Here is a 22,279-nt window from a genome sequence, read left to right as displayed (position 1 = left end):
ATTTCAACCAGTGGGATGCACTTAAGAGCTATAGCTGGGGTTGTTTTACCCCTCACTGAGTGGGTAATGCCATTGCATGGTTCAGCTATCCTGACAGAAAAAGAAAATGCAGACTGCTAGTCATACAAAGCTATCAAAAGAATGGATGGCACGGATATAACTGTTGTTGGTGTTGTCCAAGGTTCTCCTGCTTCTATGTGATAAAGCCTGAAGACCACTCATCTCAGTGATGTCTTGGTTGGGTGTCACTGTCTTGGTTGACGTGGAATTCAGATGCTCTGAGACAGCTTTGTCTTTCAAACGTCTGGAGTTGCCAGTCCCCCAGACAGTACAGCACAATAGTTAAAAGCTTAGAATTTACAGTGAGATAGACATAGGTTTGAATCCTGGTTCTACATCATACCAACTGTATAATCCAGGAGGACCTCAGCGGTCCTAATGCTTCTTTCCGTTGCTACTTTGTGATTAGGGAATGCAAGTCAATTTTAACATCAAAAACATGAAATAAGCAAAAGCTAAATTTCCTTTAGAAAAATATTATAACCTACATAGTCATGTTTTTATATTGACACACTTCAGTAAACAAATACTTAACCAAGGACCCACTGAGTGCCAGACTGATTTAGGTGTTAGGGATGCAAAGGCATTAAGTGAGTGGCTTATTATGTGCTAGGAATTGTTGTAGGTGCTTTGAAATCATTGACTTACTGAATTCTCACAACAACGCTATGAGTATCTACTGATACTATCATTATGCACATTTTACCAATGAGGAAACTAAGGCATAGAGGGGTCAACCAAGATCACAAAGTTAGTACAGGCAGAATCTGAATTTGATCTGGCTCTAGGTCCTGCACCTCTACCACTCTGTTAGATTCCCTTTCAGAAGGGGTGGGAGGGAATGTCTGTTTCCTCAAGGAGCACACAGTCCAATGGCAGGGGTAGAACATTCTGAGCTACCAATTCTGTTTTCCAGCCAGATTTCCACAGCAGGTCTTCATTAAAGTAATAGAGCTAAGGGCTAATCAAATTCATTTACCAAGATATCCATTTTCTTCTAAAGAGGTTAAATTTTCTTTAGATACATGTGTTTTTTAATTAAACTTCATTTTGAAATAGTTGTAGATTCACATGCAATTACAAGAAATATTGTAGAGAGATCCTGTGTATATTTTACCCGGTTTCCCCCAATGGTGACATCCTACAAAACTATAGCTCAGTATCACGACCAGGATATTGATACAGATAAAAGATACCAATAATCTTGATAAAGTCAAGATACAGAACATTTCCATTGCTGCATGGATTCCTCATGTTGCCCTTTTATAGTCACACTCATTTACATTTCCCATCCTCTCCTTAATCTCTAAGTGGCAACCACTAGTCTATTTTCATTCTATAATTTCATCACTTCAGTAACTTTTAGATAAATGGAGTCATATAGCATGTAACCTTTTGGACTGGCTTTTTTTCACTCACTGGACATTCATCCAGGTTGTTGCATGTATCAATAATTCATTCCTTTTTACTGCCAAAAAGTAACAAAAATATGGATATACCAGTTTGTTTAACCCTTTACCGGTTGAAAGCCATTTGGGCTGTTTCCAGTTTTTGGCTAGGGCAAATAAAGCTACTATAAACATTTGTGTATGGGTTTTTGTGTGAACATAGCTTTTCATTTCTCTGGAATAAACGTTCAGGATTGCAACTGCTGGGTCACAGAGGAGCAGCATGTTAAGTTTTTTAAGAAGCTACAAAACTGCTTTGTAGAGTGGCTATACCATTTTATATTGCCACCAGCAAGCAATACATGAGTGATCGGCTTTCCCTACATCATCACCAGTATTTGGTGTGGTCACTGTTTTTATTTTAGCCATTCTGATTTGCATGTGGTGATATTTCACTGTGGTTTTAATTTGCATTTTCCTAACAGCTAATGATGTTGAATATCTTTTCCACGTGCTTACTTGCCATCTGTATATCCTCTTCAGTGAAATAACTGTTCAGGTACTTTGCTTATTTTCTAATGGGATTATTTGTGTGTTTTTTATCTGTTGAGTTTTGAGAATTCTTTATATATTCTAGATACTAGTCCTTTGTCAGATATGTGGTTTGTAAATATTTTCTCCTAGTCTGCAGCTTGTCCTTTCAACCTAACTGGATCTTTCACAAAGCAAATGTTTTAAATTTTGATGAAGTCCAATTTAGCAATTTTTTCTTTTTATTGCTGTCAACAACTCTTGTGTCTAGTCCTAGATCCCAAAGACTTTCTTCTATGTTTTATGTTTTACCTTTAAATCTGTGATCCATTTTGAGCTAATTTTGTATAAAATGTGAGACTTAGGTCAAGAATTTTTAATTTTTCTATTGGATGTCCAATTGCTCCAGTACCATTTGTTGAAAACTCTGTCTTTCCTTCATTGAATTGCTTGTGCATCTGTGTCAAAAAACAGCTGGGCATATTTGTGTGGGTTTATAGCTGAGCTGTCTATTCTGTTCCATTGATCTATGTGTCTATCCCTCACAGTAATCAAGACTGTGAGGCATTAGCATAAGAATATGTAATATATATTCAAGCTATAAAATAATTCTTAAAACTAGGTAGATTGATTTTCCCCATTTTGTTGTTCTTTCTCAAAATTATTTTAACTTTCTAGTTTCTTCACTATTCCATATAAATTTTAGAAATATATTATGTCTATCTATAAAAAACCTACTGGAATTTTGATAGGAATTACATTAAATCTATAGACTAATTTGGGGAGAACTGACATTTTACTATCTTCTAATCATGAACACAGAATACCTCTCCATTTGTAAAAGATTTTCTATGATTTCTTTCATCAGTATTTTATGGTTTTAGTAAAAAATCTCATATTTAACTTTTTGTGCAGCTGGAAATAACATTATATTTTTATTTTTCATGTCTACATATCCATTCCTATTATACAGAAAGCCAATTGATTTTTGTATGTTTATCTTGTATCTTATGATCTTGCTGAACTCACTTATTACTTCTAGGAGATTTTTTGTGATTCCTTGGGATTTTCTATGTAGACAATCATGTCATCTGTAAATAGGGACAGTTTTATTTCTTCCTTTCTGATTTTCATACTTTTTATTTCCTTTTCTTGCCTTACTGCTTTGGCTAGAACTTTGTGAAAGCAGACATTTTAGGAAAAAAGCATTCCATCTTTTACCATTAAGTTAGCTATTCTTTATCAAGTTGTTAGATGATCTTTATCAAATTGAGGAAGTTCCCCTCTATCCTAGTTTTTCTGAGAGATGTTTTTGTTTTTGTTGTTTTTGTCATGAATAAGTGTTAACTTTTGTCAAAGTTTTTTTCTGCACAGATCAATATAATCATATGATTTTTCTTCTTTAGTCTCTTAATATGCTAAATTACACTGATTTTCAAATATTGGAAAAGGCTTGCAATCCTGTAATAAATCCCATTGATCATGGTATATAATTCTTTACATGTATTACTGAATTCTACTTGGTAATTTTTACATCCATATTCATGAGAGATATTGGTCTATAGTTCTCTCTCTCTCTCTCTCTCTTTGGTACTGTCTTTGATTTTGGTATCAGGGTATCAGCTTCATAAATGAATTGGAAAAAGTTTTCTCCTCTTTGATTTTCCAGGAGAGATTGTGTAGAATTGTGTTAACTCTTTAAATATTTGATAGACTTCTCCAGTGAAATCATCTGGGCCTAAAGATTTCAGGGAGTTGTTCAATTCCATTTTTTGAATAAAGGATTATTTAAATGATCTACTTCATGTTGGGTAAATTGTGGTAGTTTGTGTTTTTCAATGAATTGGTCTATTTCATCTAAGTTGTCAAATTTATGTGTGTAGAGCTATTCAGAATATTCCCTTATCCTTTTGATGTCCACAAGGTCTATAGTGATAGCCCCTATTTCATTCCTGATGTGGATAATTTGTGTCTTCTCTCTCCTTTTTACTGTGTCAGTCTTGCTAGATGTTTGTCAATTTTTATTGATCTTTTCAAAGAACCAGATCTTTATTTCATTGAATTTCTCCATTGGTTTTCTGTTTTCAATTTTATTTATTTCTGCTCCCATTTCTAAGTCCATCTTCTGCTTATTCAGGGTCTTCTTTTTTTAGATTCTTAAGGTAGAAACTTAGATTACTGACTTGAGACATTTCCTCTTTTCTAATGTAAGCATTTAGTGCCATAGATTTCTTTTACAGCACTGATTTAGCCAAGTCTCCAAATTTTGATTTGTTGTACTTTCATTTTCATTCAATTCAATGTATTTCTTTAATTTCTCCTGAGAATTTCTTTTTAACCCATGAATTATTTACAAGCCTCTTTTTTAATTTCCCAGTGTTGGTGATTTTCCTGGTGTCTTTCTGTTATTGATTTTTAGTTTTATTCCATTGTGGTTAGAGAACACACTCTATATTATTTCAATTCTTCTTGGTTGATGCTGTTATTAAGTTTTTCTATATGCTTGATGATTTTCTGTCCAGTTGTTCTAGCAGTTGTTGAAAGAACAGTGCTAAAGTCTCCAAGTATAATTGTGGATTTCTCTATTTATCTTTTCAGTTCTATCAGTTTTTGCTGATGGCTATAATCAATCACCTTATTCTGTTTTCCCCTACTCTAGTGTTACTTCTTTTCCTACCCCCTAGGTAAAACTTTCAACAAATAATAAAAAGTTCTCTGGGCACTTTCTTTACAAACACAACTTCATATCAGTAATTAATCTATCTATTTCAGTGTCATTATCACAAACTCTGATTGCTGTTTAACACTGAAGGCTCTCCCCGCCTTCCCCCAGAGACTGCAGTAGGTGAAGGTGAGGGATGACTTTTCTGTTCCCCAGCCTTGGGCTTCTTCTTCTCCTGTCCCCTCATCGGCTGCCTCTGCCTCCTCCAGGACTAAAGGGAATAGGGAAGGAAGGACACACGGGGAACAGGGACAGTGGTCTTACTGACTGGCACCCTTTGGCAGTGATATCCTCTGACTGGGTCAAATGTTGAAAATGGTCCCTGTCTTGGATGCAACTTAGGTTCTCCTCCACCCCCCTTCACTGCGGCCTCTCGCCTGTGGTTCCCTCTGCCTGGGTGAGTGTAGCCCCCTGTTGGTAGCTCATATGGCCCCCTCTGCCCTAGGAATCCTGGTCTCCCTACTCTTCCAGGCAGCCCTCTAGAGCAGGATCCAGGGGAACCCTTGGCCAGTTCCAGGCCTTAGATCACATTTGGGAAACACGTTTTGACCCATCGTTGCCGAGGATAGAGTGAGTTCTCAACCACAACCTTCTTTTTATTTAACTGCCTGGCAAGCAAGCTCTGGTCAGAGCCATTCAGTCTTTATATACGTCACATGTCAGTCCAGCATGCCCCCTAAATTGTGTGGGACACAAATCAGATATCCAAGCAATCTCCTTAAAGTTTCCCTCACTTGGGCTTGGGGTCAGCAGAAAGCACCTTTCCTCCACTGCCGGGGGGGGGGGGGGGTGTTGAGATTCACAGCAGAGCTAGCTCCAAAGAAACCTTCTCTCTGATCTCTAGCTTCTTGTTCTTTCCAACTCAAACTTTAGAAATGGATAAGGGGACCATGGGTTGAAACACTAGTATCTCACTTCGAAATGTGGGGACCCCCCTGGCCCCACTGTTCTGGGCCCTCAGTTGAAGGTGAAACTGAAGTTGTCTACTTTAATATGTCCTGTTGAATGGTTCTTTCATCAACTGCCAAATTCATTCACGGTAAAGCCAAAAGAGTTTTTTCCTGCCACAGTACAGAGAAATAAATGGAACACTTTGTCATAAAATATTGTCTATCCCACTGTTCTGAATATAGATTTATGTCTAAATTCTGATTCAAAATTTGTGAACTTATATTTATATTCACAGCAGTAAAAGGATGCCAGTGGCATCAAAATATCTATGCTCACCCTCTACCTTAATGAGAGTTCCTCATGAGATTTTATGTTTCTCTCCAACTGAATTAAATAGGAGAAAAAACAAGACCAGCATTGTTGAAGTTTCCAGAGAACACAGCCTCTTGGAAGTCTGCCTGCTGGGAGCTCATGTATTCCCAGTTCATCTCTTAGCAGCACCTCTGGGGACAGAAAAAAAGTCATCAGAGACTTGTATGGGACTGGGGTTCAAGTGTACTGGTTTTTCATCTTCTTGTCCTCGGATGACCACTCAGTAGCTCTCCTTTTTTTTTTTTTTTTTTAACTTCTTTTCTGCATCCTACTTTCTTAGTCTTCAGAAGCTTAACTAGACACTGCCAATGTAAGCACATTTGGCACAGATACATATAGTCTGCGGTCCTCAACCCCCGGGCCATGGCCCAGTACTGGTCCGTGGCCTGTTAGGGAACGGGCTGAGTATCACCGCCTGAGCTCCACACTTCCTTCCCCCTCAACCACAACACCCCAGCCCTGCCACCCTGAGTCTGTGGAAAAACTGTCTTTCATGAAATCGGTCCCTGGTGCCAGAAAGGTTGGGTACCGGTGCATATAGTTATTAAGAGACAGGTGGTAATAGTTTCCTGGAGTTCTGTGATAACTACAAGAAACAACTCAAAACATTGAGGAGTTTATTTGAAAGCAGCATAATTTGGGTGTTGAGTTGCCCAAGACATAGTCATCTTCAGTTTGCCTTCAGAGAATCCCAGAAAATCCTAGAATATATACGCAGAGACATTCGTCACCCCTACTTACTCTCATAGTTGAAGCTCAAGTTAGCTTGTAACAGTGAAAAGGAGAGAAGGTTCTGGGGAAGCAGCCACATTCCAAGTGATTTGGCATGGCAAAATCTTGGACTGAATTTAGTCACAGGCCTAGAGTTTTCAGTCTCTCTAAATTTCTGTAGGCAATTTATGTAATTACATTGGCATACACATTTTTCCATTTCAATAACAAAGCCACAAGGATCTTTATGTTCACAAATCTTTAATATTGTAAAAGAAAAACAGCAGCCAATATAAACTCAATAATTCCAAATAGGGGTATGCTTCCCTCATTTTTCTCTTCAGAGTCAGTAAGAATGCATCTCAGATAGATGGAAAGACAAGCTTGGAGCTCTCCTTTGCCAACTCCCTTCCTCCACCGTAATATACATTTTACTCAGACATAAGACGCTTTATTAGCCAAGTCTCCCCCACACTGCTTTGATATTTTGAGCCTAATTGAATATGACTGATCATAGCTCCCGGCTCACATTTGTGGGCAGAGTTTTGCTTGCACACATAGTACATACATCTTTGATCAAGACCAGCTGAGAACACCAGCCTAAGTAGGTAGACTTGGCAGAATTCTGAACCTTGGCTATTCTATCAAGACTAAGGACTGCATGCTAATTTTTAGAAGTTTTTCTGTTCTCATGGAACTAATTCAACATAAGTCTGTATAAGGAAAGTAAAGTTAAAACAACTAAAATAATTTCTGTTCCTTCCTGGTTATAGCAAAATAGACTGAACGATAAACAAGTACAGTTTATAAATTCTGAGCTTATGATCACAGACAGGAACTATAAACCATGAATGTCAAGTAAACACAGACCAAGTTAATGTCAAAGTCAAATAAAATATATATCAAATTTAATGATACCTATTTAATGATAGGCATAATCACAGTAATTGCTCAGCTAGACGGGAGGAGGGGCCAAAGATACATTTCATCAACCTCACAAATCAGTTGGCCCTGATGGCCACCCACCCTCTTCAATCCTACTCCAAATCCCAAAGGACAAAGCCCCTGATCTGCAAGGGAAGGCCCAGGGGACACAAATACACATTTATTCTCTCTACTCCTTCCACAGGCCAGAAGCACAGCCTGGGACTATGAAGTAAAGAAAGGTCTCCCTGCACAATTCCTGCTTGGAGGCTCAAATAAGCTATCCAGAGCTACCAGATGCACGTCTTCTTTTCATTGGCATAGCTCTAGCACCAAGCAGTCAGGGACAGTTTGTTACAAGGATGATCCCTGGAAGACTGGTGTTTGTGTTGTGAGATGAAGAAGAAGATTGGCACAGCAGTGTGAAAGAGTCTTAGAAATTCACCTCTTGGTGCATATTGGTTAATCAGTTTGCTTTCCTAACATCTAATCACTAAGGAAATGGGAGTTGTGAGGAATATGAAGGTATTGGGTTCCTACAGAAAGAGGGAGAATAAATTACAAAAGGTGCCCCACCCCAAAAAACCCCACTTCTTCACTTAATGCTTGTATCGAGGACAGGCCCTATTCTCTCTCCCCTCCTTCTAGAACCCTTTCATCCTGTCCATCTCCTGACCAAACCTGTTCACAGTTGAATGAGCCAGCAGTGGGGATAAGATACCTGCAAAGGCTCGGCTTTGTGATTCCATTCTTAGGGGAGAGTCCAGGATTCTTTTCAGGGTTGAGTCTTGTTTTGATTGGGAGGGGGTGGGGTATAAGAATGTTTACAGCCTGCTTAGAATCTTTGCTTAGTGCAAACAACACCCAAGAGGAATTTTAGAATGCATTCCAAAATGGGAATACATAAAACTTTCTATCCAGCTAAAATCATTCAGAAAAAATACAGGAGAATTCGCATCCCATCTGTATTATAAATGACCCATCGTGGGTCTTTCCTAAAAGCAAACGTGGTGACACTTCTACCAATTTATATTGATAATCTGGTCCTGTCCTGTTCAACTGACATTGCAAATTAATATCAATTAATACCTCTCCCTACTTGCTTCTGAATATCTTATAACTGCCACAAATAATCATCTCTTTGTGAATTATACAAGGCAAGTGTTGATCTAATCAAAGGAGTAATTTCATTATCAGACAGAATTCTTGTGGACCGTCACTAGAACTACTCAACTAAGCCACTCCAAATTCCTAATCCAAAGAAACAATGAGAGATGATTATTAGTATTTTAAGCCACTAACTTTTGGGGTGATTTTGTTATGCAGCCACACAGTAAGTGAAAGAGGAGCTATGATGGAATCAGAAAAAGAGGACCAAAAAAAGTGCTATCTATCAACTCCCAAGATCAAACAAGGAAATCTTTAGCATTCATAAGAACCTCAGGAAAAGTCTTCAGGAATGATGAAAGTAGGTACAATTCATCAATAAATGCAATGAAAAACAACACTAGAATAGTCATCTTTTTATTTCCATACTGGGTAACCTTTATGAGAATTTTCCACATTTATAGTTAAAAGAAATATAGTAAAACTGACCCTGAGCAGAACCTCCTAGGCCGGCAGCAGAGTCAGAGGCAAAGGAAAGAGCTGGGGCGTGGCTCCGTCATCGCCACGTAGGTGCCAACACCATCGCTGGTTTCCTACCTTGTGACTTTTCTCAGCAGATGGTGCAGATGATATAGTGCAAGTGTTTACCCCAACACAACTCTGAATCACTCTGAAAAGGAGGACTTCTCCCTTCCAAGGGACATGGAACAGAGTTGGAGTCCAGTCAGGAAAGGTGATATCCATCATTGGACCAGAGATAGTGAGCTTGTGACACCCATGTGTCCTGGTGAAGCTGAACTGAGGGTGACGCTCAGGAGATGGCAAAAGGGGGCATGCAGGCAGGGGGCAGCCACAGAACCACTTCCCTGGGCCACCCAGTGTTTTCAAAACAGAAAATTTCTAGCTGTCTAGCTTCTCTTGAGATCTTTGAGATCTAGCAACCCTGGGCATGCACTTCCACCTGGTCTCAACCAGCGGGAGCTGACCAGCTATTTCTCCCTTTAGACACAACATGCTCTCTCTGCCGCAGTCCCCATTGCTCCCCACTGTTTTGTACCTGAGCTCACTTCACTTATTTACTTTATACTTCTGGTCCCTGTGGGCATCTGAGCTTGGGTTTCGTGACCTATATACCAACAGAGGGGTTTCAGACTCCAAACCACCAGGTGCTTGCTTCTTGGTCACACCATAGGTTTGAAATTCTTGGTGGTTTGGAAATTCAAGTAAATTCTGCTGTTTGTGGCCTGGCCAATTTCTTCCCCTAAATTACAAATGTGGGACCATGACAAACCCATATATCTAATGGCTACGTAAGTCACCTTACAACACTGTTATTCAATAGTGGAGTGCTAAGTTTGCCCCTAGAAATACATACTGAGCTTATTTGACACATCCTAATTATCTGTAAAATACAAACTGTATCCATACACACAGATCTAACATTCCCCAGCCCAAATTACAGTAATGTGGAAAAGAGTCAATTGTCAGTCAGTTCTGAGATTAGGATGGACAGAAATGGAATAATGAGATCTATATATCGTGAATAACAATTTAATCACTTACCATGGAATATCTTCAAGGTGATTTCTACTGGTGAGTTAATGAGGCAGTGAGGGCATTTGTTGAGAGTTTAAGAACAGCATTTCTGTGTGTGTGTGTGTGTGTGTGTGTGTGTGTGTTTTAGAGAAAACAAACACAAAACAACTCACCAATTCCAGACATTGTCTGTGCCCATAGGCAGCAGCATAATGTATGCTATTGTAACCTTCTTTGTCCCGGATAGATGGATTTGCATCATTTTGAAGCAGAAACTCTAGACATCTGTAAGTATAAAGATGAGGTGTTATTTTAGAAACATCTTGGGACCAAAAGGGATAATTAATGTAAATCCTCCTATTATGAATGTTCCAGGAAGCACTTCATGAGTTTCAGTGTTTCTTTAAAAATTCTACAGCAATGAAGCCTTATGTGTTGGAAGGGGCCTGTGTGTGTGTGTGTGTGTGTGTGTGTGTATTGTGTAGCTATCTTGGAGTTTGAAATAGCCATTCTAGAATTCAGGAGAAGATTTAGGAACAAGAGGGCAATTAAGGTTTTTGTTTTTTCTCATCTTAAGTTACAGAGCATGGCTGTCATCAAGATTACTGAATAGTAAGTTTTAGAGCTCCATGTTCAAAAAACAAAGTCTTAAACATATTAAAGTAGTGGTCAGGCCTTGCAATAGGGCAAACCTCAATGGGGAGGGGCTTATTTTTAACCTCACTCTGAAGTAAAAAGAATAGAAAATGAAAGTTAAAAAGAGTAAATAATAAAGAATCCAAGAATAGCCTAAATAATAAAAATAATGGAAAGGGTAAACATTTAAAAGAAATAAAGAATTAATTTTGTAACCACATATGAAGAAAGAGCCTTCAATTGTACCATTAGGAATACAGATCAGAAGGAAAATTTTAAAATGCTTTCAGACAGAGCTGTAATTTTTCTGAAAAAGCTACAGTCTTAGGAAAAGGTTAGAGGAAGGAGCATGGCTCCACCTTTGCCAAAGAGCCAGGACGCAAGAACTCAAGGACTTAATGAGTTCTGTTCAGGGCCTATTGCAAATGGTCCAATCCTCCTGGTACAAGAGGGAATAACTGAGCAGAGAGCAAAGCTCCAGAATTCAGTATTATCTCTGTGACAGTGGGCCAAACACATCCTTTACAAGATTAAGCTGATTCAATTTCATACTCAAATCAAAATTTTAAAATTCTAAATATAACCCTATACTTTAAAAGAGAAATTTTCCAGTGGAAAATTTATATCTATAGTTTACTCAAAAAACTTTAAATGGCATTTATCTATCTTTTGGTATAAGGCAAGAGGAATAAATAAATCACACACAGAAACAGTTAAAACAGATACATCAATTTCCAGAAGAACTGATGAAAGACGTAGGTTTTTTTAAACTAAATACCTACATTTCACATGATTTATCCATAAAATGCTCCATAATAAATCAAACTATTATTAGAGTCCTGCTATCATGCTGTCTTTGGTCATTTGCACCTTATAAGGAAGAAGTCCTTTCTCATTTTGGTAACGCAATGTCCATGGACAGTGTCCCAGGTGTGACTCATATTAAACCGAATTTCGCTCTTCAAATAAAATCATTCAATAGGAATAACATTCTAGTGGACACACAATCTCCAACTTCTGAATGGATTATACTCCAAAACTCAGCTGAATTTGTAATTTGGAAAACCCACAGAATATAGCTGAACTATGCACTATCAACGTTACTATTATAATGACACAGTATTGTAGAATTTGGATATTCTCCACCTCGTTTCTAAGGAAAAATGAATTTCATGTTTTCAGTGGGGATGCTTATCTTTTCTCCTCCCAGGGCCCTGACTAGCAATTTTCACAATAAGAGGCAAAAATCAACAGACGCACATTAGGTCAAGGGTGTACTTGGACACAAGGGGTAGCCTCCCTTTGCCTAAAAGAGCTCTCAGGGCTGGTTCCCTGTCCCTCCCCTGCCTCTCTTGCTCCCTCTGTCTCCATCAGCTGGAAGAGGGCTGGTCTGGGCCAGGGCAAGCTTGCAGTTTACTAGAGAAAGGTGAGGTAGCTTAAATTTCTACAGACTTCTAATATCATTATTTTAAATTTTGGAGTATTGGAGCAAAATCTTGAGTCATTCTACTTTTCTCGTAGCTGTGTTTCTTGTCCTCATTCTAATTACAGCAAAGGTATGTCCCACAACTTGCACTGGGGCTACACTCTCTACTTACTCCTTTCCACAACCGTCTGGGCAGGGGAGGAGCCCAGTGGGACAAGGGAAGACCCTGGAGTGGACATGAGCATTCGACTCACAGAGGAACCGGTTCCTCTGATGATCAGGGAAGAGAATAAACAAGTCGAGAACTGTGTGCATGCAGACTGGCAGAGCACTGGATCCACTGAGTCCCACAGGGGCAGGGCACAGAACGTGGGCACCAGTTCATTTATTCAACAGGTACCAAACACTGACTAGGAGCCAGGCACCACGGTGGGCACCATAAGCTTCTTACTGGGACTCACGGTGCAGAAAGGACTCTCAGAGCTTCCCTGTATATCAATCCCCGGGTAACAGCAGGCACTTCAGCCCCTATCACAGCAACAGCTAAGTCTCTGTCAGAAGCCAGAGAGAGGCAGGAGGGATGAGGTGGCCCAGGAGTAGCTGTTTGCAGGGACAGGAGGCTGTCTGTAAGTTGACACGTGTGTGGGGGGGGCGGCAAGGGGAAAATACAAATGGGGTATTTCACACCAAAGTCTTCAGAATCTTAACAGTTACCCCAGGTCATAAAAGCAGAACCTAAGGCCCTAAGAAGAAGCAAATTTGTCCCCTGCAGCACATGGTGCGTGGCAGAGTCAGAAATGATATTTGAGACACCAGGCCCTAAAAACCACTGACCTACCCCGGTGGTGGCTGAAGCAAAGCTTACAATTTTAGAAAGTTCCCCGTGTGAAAATAGCAGAATTGAAGGATGTATTAAGAGAACAGTTTCTTTGCCTTTAAAGGCAAGCCCATATCATTCCCTCAAGATCCCACGTGAAACCCCAAAATAGTAAGGCAGGCAACGTGGCAACTGGAGAAGCAGACGAAGGATCAGAAATGGCACCTTGTCTTAAGTTGAGCAGAAACTTACAGCGCGGCTTCCTTTTCCTTCAGCTCCCTGGCTCTTTCAAGTTCTTCTGAATTTTCATGGGCATTTCCTAAGATAGTCTTACTTCTCAGCATAAGGAATAGAAAAAAAACTGCAATTAATATTTTTAAAGGAAAAGTTTTTAATGGTTTTGGTACAGTTTATATCTCAATGCTTTTTACTCCAACCCAAAGGAAATAGGCACCACTGATTTTCACTGAAGATATCCATGGTTTTCTCCAAGGCCACCCAGTAAATCTATCCTCTCCCAAGGAACCCATTTGAGAACATGACTTTCTAAAACTTCCATCTAGGTATCAGTGATTAAGGCAGCAATCAAGTTGCCAACCCTTCCATAAACTCCCCAAGTGAAGAAGAAGTGACTTAGCTCAAACTTCTCTGACTCCTACCACACTCCTTACTGCCTCCTTCCCAGTTCAGCATCTCACCTAGCTAGGAAGGGGGTCCTAATCACCCTTCATCTGCCAGAACAATTCATCATCCAGGATCCTTTTCCAGCTCTTAACAGATGTAGTATACGTGTCCCCCCATCCTCCACCACCCTCACTCTATTCCAAGTTGAATAGCATAGAGCCTGGTACACAGTAGATGCTCAATAAATGTTTGCTGAATTAATAACCTGCATGGCTGTGGGATCCAGAGTGCTACATCTGACATTATTATAATTACATTTATATTTTACATATAGTAAATATGTATTCTATAACTATGATGAGCATTTTCAAATATGGATCATAACCCAGTACTGAATGGTGAAAGCAATTTAGTGGGCTGCAGTCAGCAGGGGTTTTTTCCTAATGAAATAGAAGAGGAAATGTCAGCATGCATCACACACAGTAAAAGTAAATATGACTTTATGAAATTTTAATTTCCATCTTACATACATATATGTAAAACAAATATAAGTGAATGTGTGCATTGGGTCATGATCTAAGATGTATTTCTTATTGTGTGTCACCATCTAGCAGCCATTGACCTATGGGAGAAGCGGTTAGCACTGATCCAGAATCAATTTCACAGTACAGGGCAGCAAATAATTCAATAGTTCTTCAAACAGTGTCACCAAAAAGTATTCCTATGAAGAAGGCCCCGCCTGAAGCCTTTGAATACAATTTCATAAATCATGGGCCTCTCCCCCACCTTTTCGCCTTGTATTTCACTTATTTAGCCACCTACAGAATCCAAACATGTCCTAGGGCAACCAACATCCTCTCCTTCAGCTCCTGAAAGAGCATTCATGCCCAGGTTTGGAACAATAATGCCCAGTTTACACGTACTGGTGCTGCATTTGAAGGCCGTTGGGATTAGGCATGGGTGGATGTTTTTGACATATAACATATATATTAGCAAATGTAAGTTTTACAGCAAATGAAGCATTTAAGTAGTGATAATGAAAACTACAGTACATGTCAAAATAAATTACAACTGGTTTTGAATGAACTGAAAACCTGGGCTTGACAGCTCCACTTGGCATTCAACCCAAGGAAGAGAGAAGAGAAGTTATTGTGCAGTGACATGTAATAACCACACATAAAGCAAGCAGAATGGGAAAACCCAGGTGAGGAATGAAGCAGGTCCAACTCCTTTGGGTCTGGATAAGACAGATTTTTTTTTTTTGTAGTTTCTGTGAAGCAGTATGAGGAAGACTGAGCAACACCTCCCCGCTCCCCACCCCTACCCCCAGAGGAAGCATAAGCAAGGCTGCCATTACTTTCTATCCATGTCTGATGCAGCGGCATAGTGCAAAGCTGTCCGTCCCCAGTCATCTGTTTCATTAACATTGGCCCCTGTGGTCACTAATGTCTCAATACAGTGGAAATGACAATTTGCAGCTGCATAGTGCAAAGGGGTCCTGAAAAACAAACAGCAATTTATTACTTCATTCAGTCCGGAAAACAGACGCGTCACTGACACTAGTGCTGAGAGCAGTATTCCTAGTTGTGTGGAAAGCTCTTCGACTCTCAGTGTGTGGAGGCCAAGGTTGTACTTTCCTCTGACTATACAGGTTGGGTATCCCTTATCCAAAATGTGTGGGACCAGAGTGTTTTGGATGGTTGAGCATCCCGAACCTGAAAATCCAAAATCCAAAATGCTCCAATGAGTGCTTCCTTTGAGCATCACATCAGTGCTTAAAATGTCGCAAATTTTGGAGCATTTTGGATTTAGGATTTTCAAATGAGGGATGCTTAACCTCTATAAACTAGAGCTGAAGCTACAAAACAGTGGCTTCAGACCAGGCCATCCACCACAGATCTATCCTTTCTTTCTATTCCTAGAGCCGATCCAAGTCTGCATTATTGCTTTTTTGAACCACTGCAAGACCATCCCATCAGCCTCCTTGGCTCTAATTAAACTTTCAGCTAATTTTTAGTTAATATGAATGAAAAATTGGGTTTTCTAAGGTACAATACCCACAGATGATAATCTTGTTCTAAAACCTTTCATCCTCCCCACTGAACAAAGGCTCGGCTCCTCAGCTTGGAATCGAAGGTCTTCTCAAGCTGGTTCCAGTCTCCTTTGATAGAGTAACTCTCTCCCCTAGATGTACTCAACAGTGTACCCAAATTCAAGGACTTCAAGTTTTCCCAATCAACTCATCCCTCCACCTGTACCCACGTTGGTTTCTCCCTGGAAGTGCCCTTTCCTGAACCACTTCCACCCATCAAATCCCCACTCATCCTTCATGTTCCAGAAGTCAGTTCTCTGTCTTTTGTCTGAGGTTGCTTAGCTAGCGTGGGTCTCTCTTGAGCTCTCATCAAATACTGCCTTGATTTTAGCTATTGGTGTGTTGGCTTATCTTCTCCAGTGGACTGTAAACTCCTTGAGGGTAGGGATGTAAGTTACTGGAAAGGATAATGCACACGGAATCAGAAGCCCTGGGCGATCGTGTGGGCAGATCTGCAAGCTGGCCCAAACCACATCCCCTCTCTGGGGCTAGGCTTCTTCATCCTTATTTCAGTAAGCACCTTTGAGCTGCTGTGCCTAAAGCCCTTGCTAGGTCTACAATTCTATGTGCATGTATAAACCATTTAGTTTCTCTGGGCTCAGCTTTCTCATCTATTCAAAAGGATAATAGGCATCCCCATATACCTCATAGAGTTACTATGAGAAACCAAGTGAGTAATAGTCAGAAAATACAGGCACCTTGTAAAGGGAAAGCCTGCAGAAATATGAAATAATTTATTTTTCTATTACTTATTTTTAGTTCCCAATTATTTAGAAGTTTTCCTAGTGTGACTAACCAATATTCAGGGGATGATAATCACACAGACTGTAACTATTTCAAGATTTATCTATCAATTTTCCAGCACAACAATTTTATATTTTGTAGTCAATTTATGGGATTTTTTTACTAGTTTATTTTCTCCCTTTTAGTCCACAAAAGTATAAGTATTTTACAGTTTGGATTGCTTATGTTTTGGTTAATTAGACTGAAAATTGTTAGGTATCAACCATATAACAGGGCCCAAAGATAAAGAGAAAATGACACCCAGTTCTTGTCCCCAGGAGACTCACAGTCAGGTGGACACAGAGATAAGGAAACAGAGTCCACGAGGACAGTGTGATGTGTGATGTGTGATGTGTGCTGCAGTGGTGGGGGATATAGGGAGCAGGGGGGCAGGGAGGGGGCACTCTCACCAGAGCGCAAGGAGGCATCATGACGTGAATCTGGAAGGGTGAGTAGGAGCTGTCTTACGTGGGCTGGGAAGAGAAGAACTTTGCAGCAACCCCAAAGAACCAGGGTGCATGTGGAGAGGAAGGGTGGAAAAAAAAAATATATATATATGCACACATACACACATTAACAAAATATATATTCATGTAACCAGCTAGGATCAAGGCATAGTTTAGCTAACAGAAAGGACCATTAAGGTAAGAAAAGTTCTATGACCTATTAGCGGTATATGTGTATATGTGTGTTTAACGTTTTAAATATGTCTAAAACTATAATTATTCCAAGATGAAATGTCCAGTATATGTAATAAAATGTTCTAGACTTTATGACCAGATTCTGGGTTCGGAGGGCTAAAATATTCTACTCTGCTACAAACAGAATTTTCTAAACTATATCCATGTGGGAAATTTTTTAAAAAATTGAAAAAAGAAAAGAGAAAATTGACACTTCTAAAGAGAAGCTGTGAGCAGAGATGCTTTCCTTGTGGCTTGTGTTTGCTCAGTTAGCGTTTCCGTACCAGAAGGGATTTCCTTCCGAGGATAGACTCCCCCCAGCTAGCTTCCCTGTTTACCATTTCCACGTTAACATGATTACTACACGTACTACTGCCCGCTCCTTCCATTCAGGCACTTGAAGCAGAACTCCCTGATTACATACCTCCCACACTTGTCCTTTTTATGGAAATCTGCTCCGCTGCTCTGCAAGAGTTTTATACATTCCACATTACTAGAAAGACAGGGAAAACATCATTAAGATGGAAGAGATCGATTACTGGGCTATCTTCAGAAAGAGTTGTTTTCTGTACAGTGCAGGACAAGATGAAATAATTCCAGGTTTAAATTCTGCTAACAGGCTGGGCGCGGTGGCTCACGCCTGTAATCCTAGCACTCTGGGAGGCCGAGGTGGGCGGATCATTTGAGCTCAGGAGTTCGAGACCAGCCTGAGCAAGAGCGAGACCCCATCTCTACTAAAAATAGAAAGAAATTATATGGACAGCTAAAAATATATATAGAAAAAATTAGCCGGGCATGGTGGTGCATGCCTGTAGTCCCAGCTACTTGGGAGGCAGAGGCAGGAGGATCGCTTGAGCCCGGGAGTTTGAGGTTGCTGTGAGCTAGGCTGACGCCACGGCACTCACTCTAGCCTGGGCAACAGAGTGAGACTCTGTCTCAAAAAAAAAAAATAAATAAATAAATTCTGCTAACAAAAAATAACTTGAACATATGAATTCCCTACTGTAAGGCTCTAAAGTCCCTAAAGATCCTCTTTCAAAGATAGTAAATCAATAAATTAAAGAAGCTGGAACATTTTCAATCCCATGACTAAAGAATTTAATGATTATTACATGATTAAACCTTCCAGTGATGCTCTTGTTTATCCTAAAATTCTTTTTCAAAACCATCAAGAGTTTATGAAACAACCACTTAAACCTATAATAATTTCATGTCACCTTTAAACAATGAGCCAGAGTGGATGAGTATTACCTTTTATCACAGCAGAATGAATTCACCATGATAAACCACTTTCAACCCAGATACTCCTTAATGGGAAATAAAACAGCTGCATTTCCCTGTTTTTGTAATCTAAGTAAAAAATGTGTAGAATCAGGGCTGAAAATGATACAGTGGAGCACAGTGATCTTGCACAGCTTCTTTGTCATTCGCAGAAGCAATAAATCATATTTAGTACAAAGAAAAGGACCACTGAAGTGAATTTCTTTTTGAAGGGCATGTAGCTAAATATTAATTCTAATAGGAGTTTCAGACACGAATCTGAAATGGTGTCTTGCTACCTTCTGCACAGGTCTGATATTTTTAAAAACGTGGTCATAAAAAGAGACAATCATCCATCATTGTTCTAAACTTGGATGCTAAGAAGCGGCCTGGAATTTATTGTTTTATTATAATTTAAATAAGAAAAATGATCTCGATGATAAACCTGAGCAGGGCCCTCCCCTCCCCACATCCACCCTTTATAGCCACGAGAGCTAGCTATTTCAGTCATCCAGTGTAAGAACTTTTTAAGACGTCTATGTGTTGGTGTAGCATGCCAGTTGATATAAAGCACCTGTCTCTTACTGATTGATGCCAAAGGATCAAAGGCAGTGGCAGATCAAAGTGGCATGGCTCGTGAAGCTCATACAATTTGAGGGCTGGGGTGGGGGAAAGGGGACTCTTTAAAAAATAATACAAAATTATGAATACAAAACTAGTTATAAGACTTTTTAGAAGTGACCCATGTAAACAAGAAGCCCTAAAACTTCACCATTAATCCACCTCTGATAAATAGGTAATGTCTTTGGTAATACACAAATGACAAATGGAGAAGCATTGCTGTTCCTTAAGGACCAGGAAATTGATTAAAAACCAACACCTTACCCAAACAAGGTCATCCAAGAGATGCCATGTTTGGTCAATGTGTGGTCAGATATATCAACAACATATTGATCAGAGCTTCAATCTAACCACCGGTATGAAAAAAGAGAGTAGCTGATGAAAAATTCTCTTTGGAACTCAAAAAAAAAAGGCAAGGATTAAATCACTTCTTGTCTATCATTTGGGTTTTCTTGACTTTTGTTCACATTTAATCATTATTATAAAGATTTAAAAAATCAGATTTGAAATAAGGATGAAAATGTCTATAAATGAACATTAATTAATTCAATCTTGGATTCTCTTGATCCTCACTCACCTACCAGCAACGATAAAAGAAACACTTAGGAACAAATTTCAAATTATTTTCTTTTGGTGGAAGGGTACCTGATAGATACATATGTTATAGCCTGAAAATTTACAATTAAAAAGATAAAGAAAAGAGAGAAGGAAAAAAAGAAAAACAATTTGCTATATGAGATAGGCCAACAATTTTTCTTTGGAAGAACAAAATGCAAGTAATCTGGAAATGTAACAGTGATATTTGATGTTTGGTAGAAATGATTCTTACCCATTTGACTAAGGAAATTGCCTTTGATTCACAGACAACTTAAGTCAATAAAGATGAATTGGTAATTAAGTCATGAAAAAACTAGAATTGCTAACTACTCACCCTCCTGCAGCAGCAGCATGAAGGCACGTTCTTCCAAATTTATCTGGGGTGTCTATTTCAAAGCCTGCAGACAGCACGTGCTCATTACTAAACAAGGATACTATGCTATACTTTTGTCCTAGTTAAACCACAAGAAACATTGCAGAGACAGAAAAATCAGTTAGTAGAAAAACCAGAACGCAAGCAATTGTAGTCAGAAAGAGGTTGTCATGGAAACGAATGGTAACTGCTCAAGCTTGGCAATTTTATAGGAAGAACCGTGAAGTCAAGAAGGATTTATTTTCACATTCAGCCCTGGGTGAACCACAGCCCCATTTTTCAATCCCAGGATAGAAATTTATGAAACCAATTTGAGATAAGTAGGGCAATAAACAGGCAGACAGAACACATGGAGAAAACATGGAAGGCAAAGCAGTAATTCTAACATGCTGGAACAGACATTTTCTCAAGTGTATTCCAACTTTTTGGCTGGTTTAAGATTTGGGAAACATGCTTGCATGCAGGGATTATTTTTAAACACGCCGACAGTAGTGAAAGCAGAATCAACCATAGGTGAAGCACTTAGAGGAAAAAAAATGTCTCTGGGATATCTGATGAATTAATTCATAAACAATCTTTGCCTTGCAGACCTCTACCACTTTTGAAAGCCCAGGAACTTCTTAATATATGTAAGTTGGTAGAAGAGGTGATAAGAAAGATTAGCAGAGCTCTACACCAGAAAGAATTTCTTGGTTCCAAACAGTCTCGCACTAAAAAAATAAAAACTAAAGCTAGTTGGAGGGATCAGCTATAGTGATTTTTCAATGTTCAAGGAGGGGGAAGGAAACATGACATTTCTACCACTAAGTGTAGGGGATTTGACCTTTTCCTTTTGTTAAAAAATGTTAAATGTTAAGTCATCATTTTAAGCCTTGAAGATATTTTCTTCTATGATTTAAACTTCCTATAAGCTCTGGCCATCCCTGCCTCTTTCTTACCCTGAGTCACCCAAGCTTTAACTTAAAAAACAGACAAGATTCTTGTTCTTGGGCAGGAATACTGACATTCAAACAGCTTTGACACCAAGGACTGCCGGGGACGGTCACATGCAGTTAGCTGTGGAACACAACTCATCCCGCCACGTCGGGTAATGACATGAAGCACAGGCAGCCACTCACTCTGACCAGACACCTGAAGCCATGTGACTCGTGTACAGGACACATTAAGCCTCATCTCTGGTAACGAATTTACTTACCCGATGATAACAACTTTCTGCAGCAGTCAGAGTGTGCGTTTAGGGCGGCTAAATGTAAAGGGAACATGCTATGGATTCCACACCTGAGGAGGAAAAAAACAGAGCCGCTCACGGTAACAGATCTCAAGATACGTGCAGAAGAACAATGACCTTCCTAGAAGTCCCCTGATGAAAATTAACACCACCTTGCTTAGAGACTCCCTTGGCTAAAATAATTTTGTAATTCTTCCATCTAATACATAATTGTGTAATCATTTTCCATCTTAAAATAAGAAACGCCTGAATCTAAACCAGCCCATAACCATAGGAATGTATAGTTTTAAGAAAATCTGTTTCACATAAACTGTGACTCTTTAATCTCCCTCTCATTTTCTTTCAACTTAGTGATCATATGTCTCATTCATTCATTCAACTATTCAGCACTTTCTTAGCATGAGAGACTATGCTAAGTGCTGGAGATAACAATGTGAGCGAAACAAGCTAAATTTGAAAAGCAGCTTGTTTTATTCCTTGATTTGATAAACATACTATGGATGTATTATGTGCCAAGCACTTTGCTCAGTTAATAACGGCTGTATTATTGAAAATAAAGTTTTGGATGAGAATAAAAGCTAACGTTTATACCTTCTGCAGGTGAAACGTTATCTTCCTAATGCACTTTTATGTTGCACATTAACCCCCATCACAATACCAGTCACAAAACACAGGAGTAATAAAAATTAGTTTGCATATATTTCGCAAACCTAGAAGTATTAAAGGAAGAGTCTAGAAAAGGACTTTTTATACTGACTTCCACCATGACACGGTCCCCAGGATGATCCCTTAAGGGACAGAAAGCCTTCTGATGGAGGCACTTTTTGCCTTCAGAATTAAATCGTCCTCCTCTCCCCTATCACATTACCTCCAACAAGGACCCAAAGTCATGTGCTGAAT

At 39.4% G+C, this 22,279-nt stretch overlaps 1 protein-coding gene across 1 annotated transcript in view; it reads right to left on the bottom strand.

Annotated features, from left to right (window-relative positions):
• ANKRD44 (ankyrin repeat domain 44) overlaps positions 1-22,279 on the bottom strand; it is a 277,984-nt gene that overhangs the window by 59,569 nt on the left and 196,136 nt on the right. The window contains exons 11-16 of the mRNA XM_069468977.1: positions 21,347-21,429; positions 20,113-20,176; positions 17,725-17,793; positions 15,103-15,243; positions 13,374-13,454; positions 10,416-10,527 (exon numbers count right to left, since the gene is read on the bottom strand). Coding sequence (XP_069325078.1) covers positions 10,416-10,527; positions 13,374-13,454; positions 15,103-15,243; positions 17,725-17,793; positions 20,113-20,176; positions 21,347-21,429 — 550 coding nt within the window. The remainder of the gene's footprint in view (positions 1-10,415; positions 10,528-13,373; positions 13,455-15,102; positions 15,244-17,724; positions 17,794-20,112; positions 20,177-21,346; positions 21,430-22,279) is intronic.

Source organism: Eulemur rufifrons, chromosome 1 (genome assembly GCF_041146395.1).
Source record: "Eulemur rufifrons isolate Redbay chromosome 1, OSU_ERuf_1, whole genome shotgun sequence".
NCBI classification, from domain to species: domain Eukaryota; kingdom Metazoa; phylum Chordata; class Mammalia; order Primates; family Lemuridae; genus Eulemur; species Eulemur rufifrons.
Note: the sequence above shows the minus strand (reverse complement) of the source record. Positions and strands in the feature narration are given on the sequence as shown.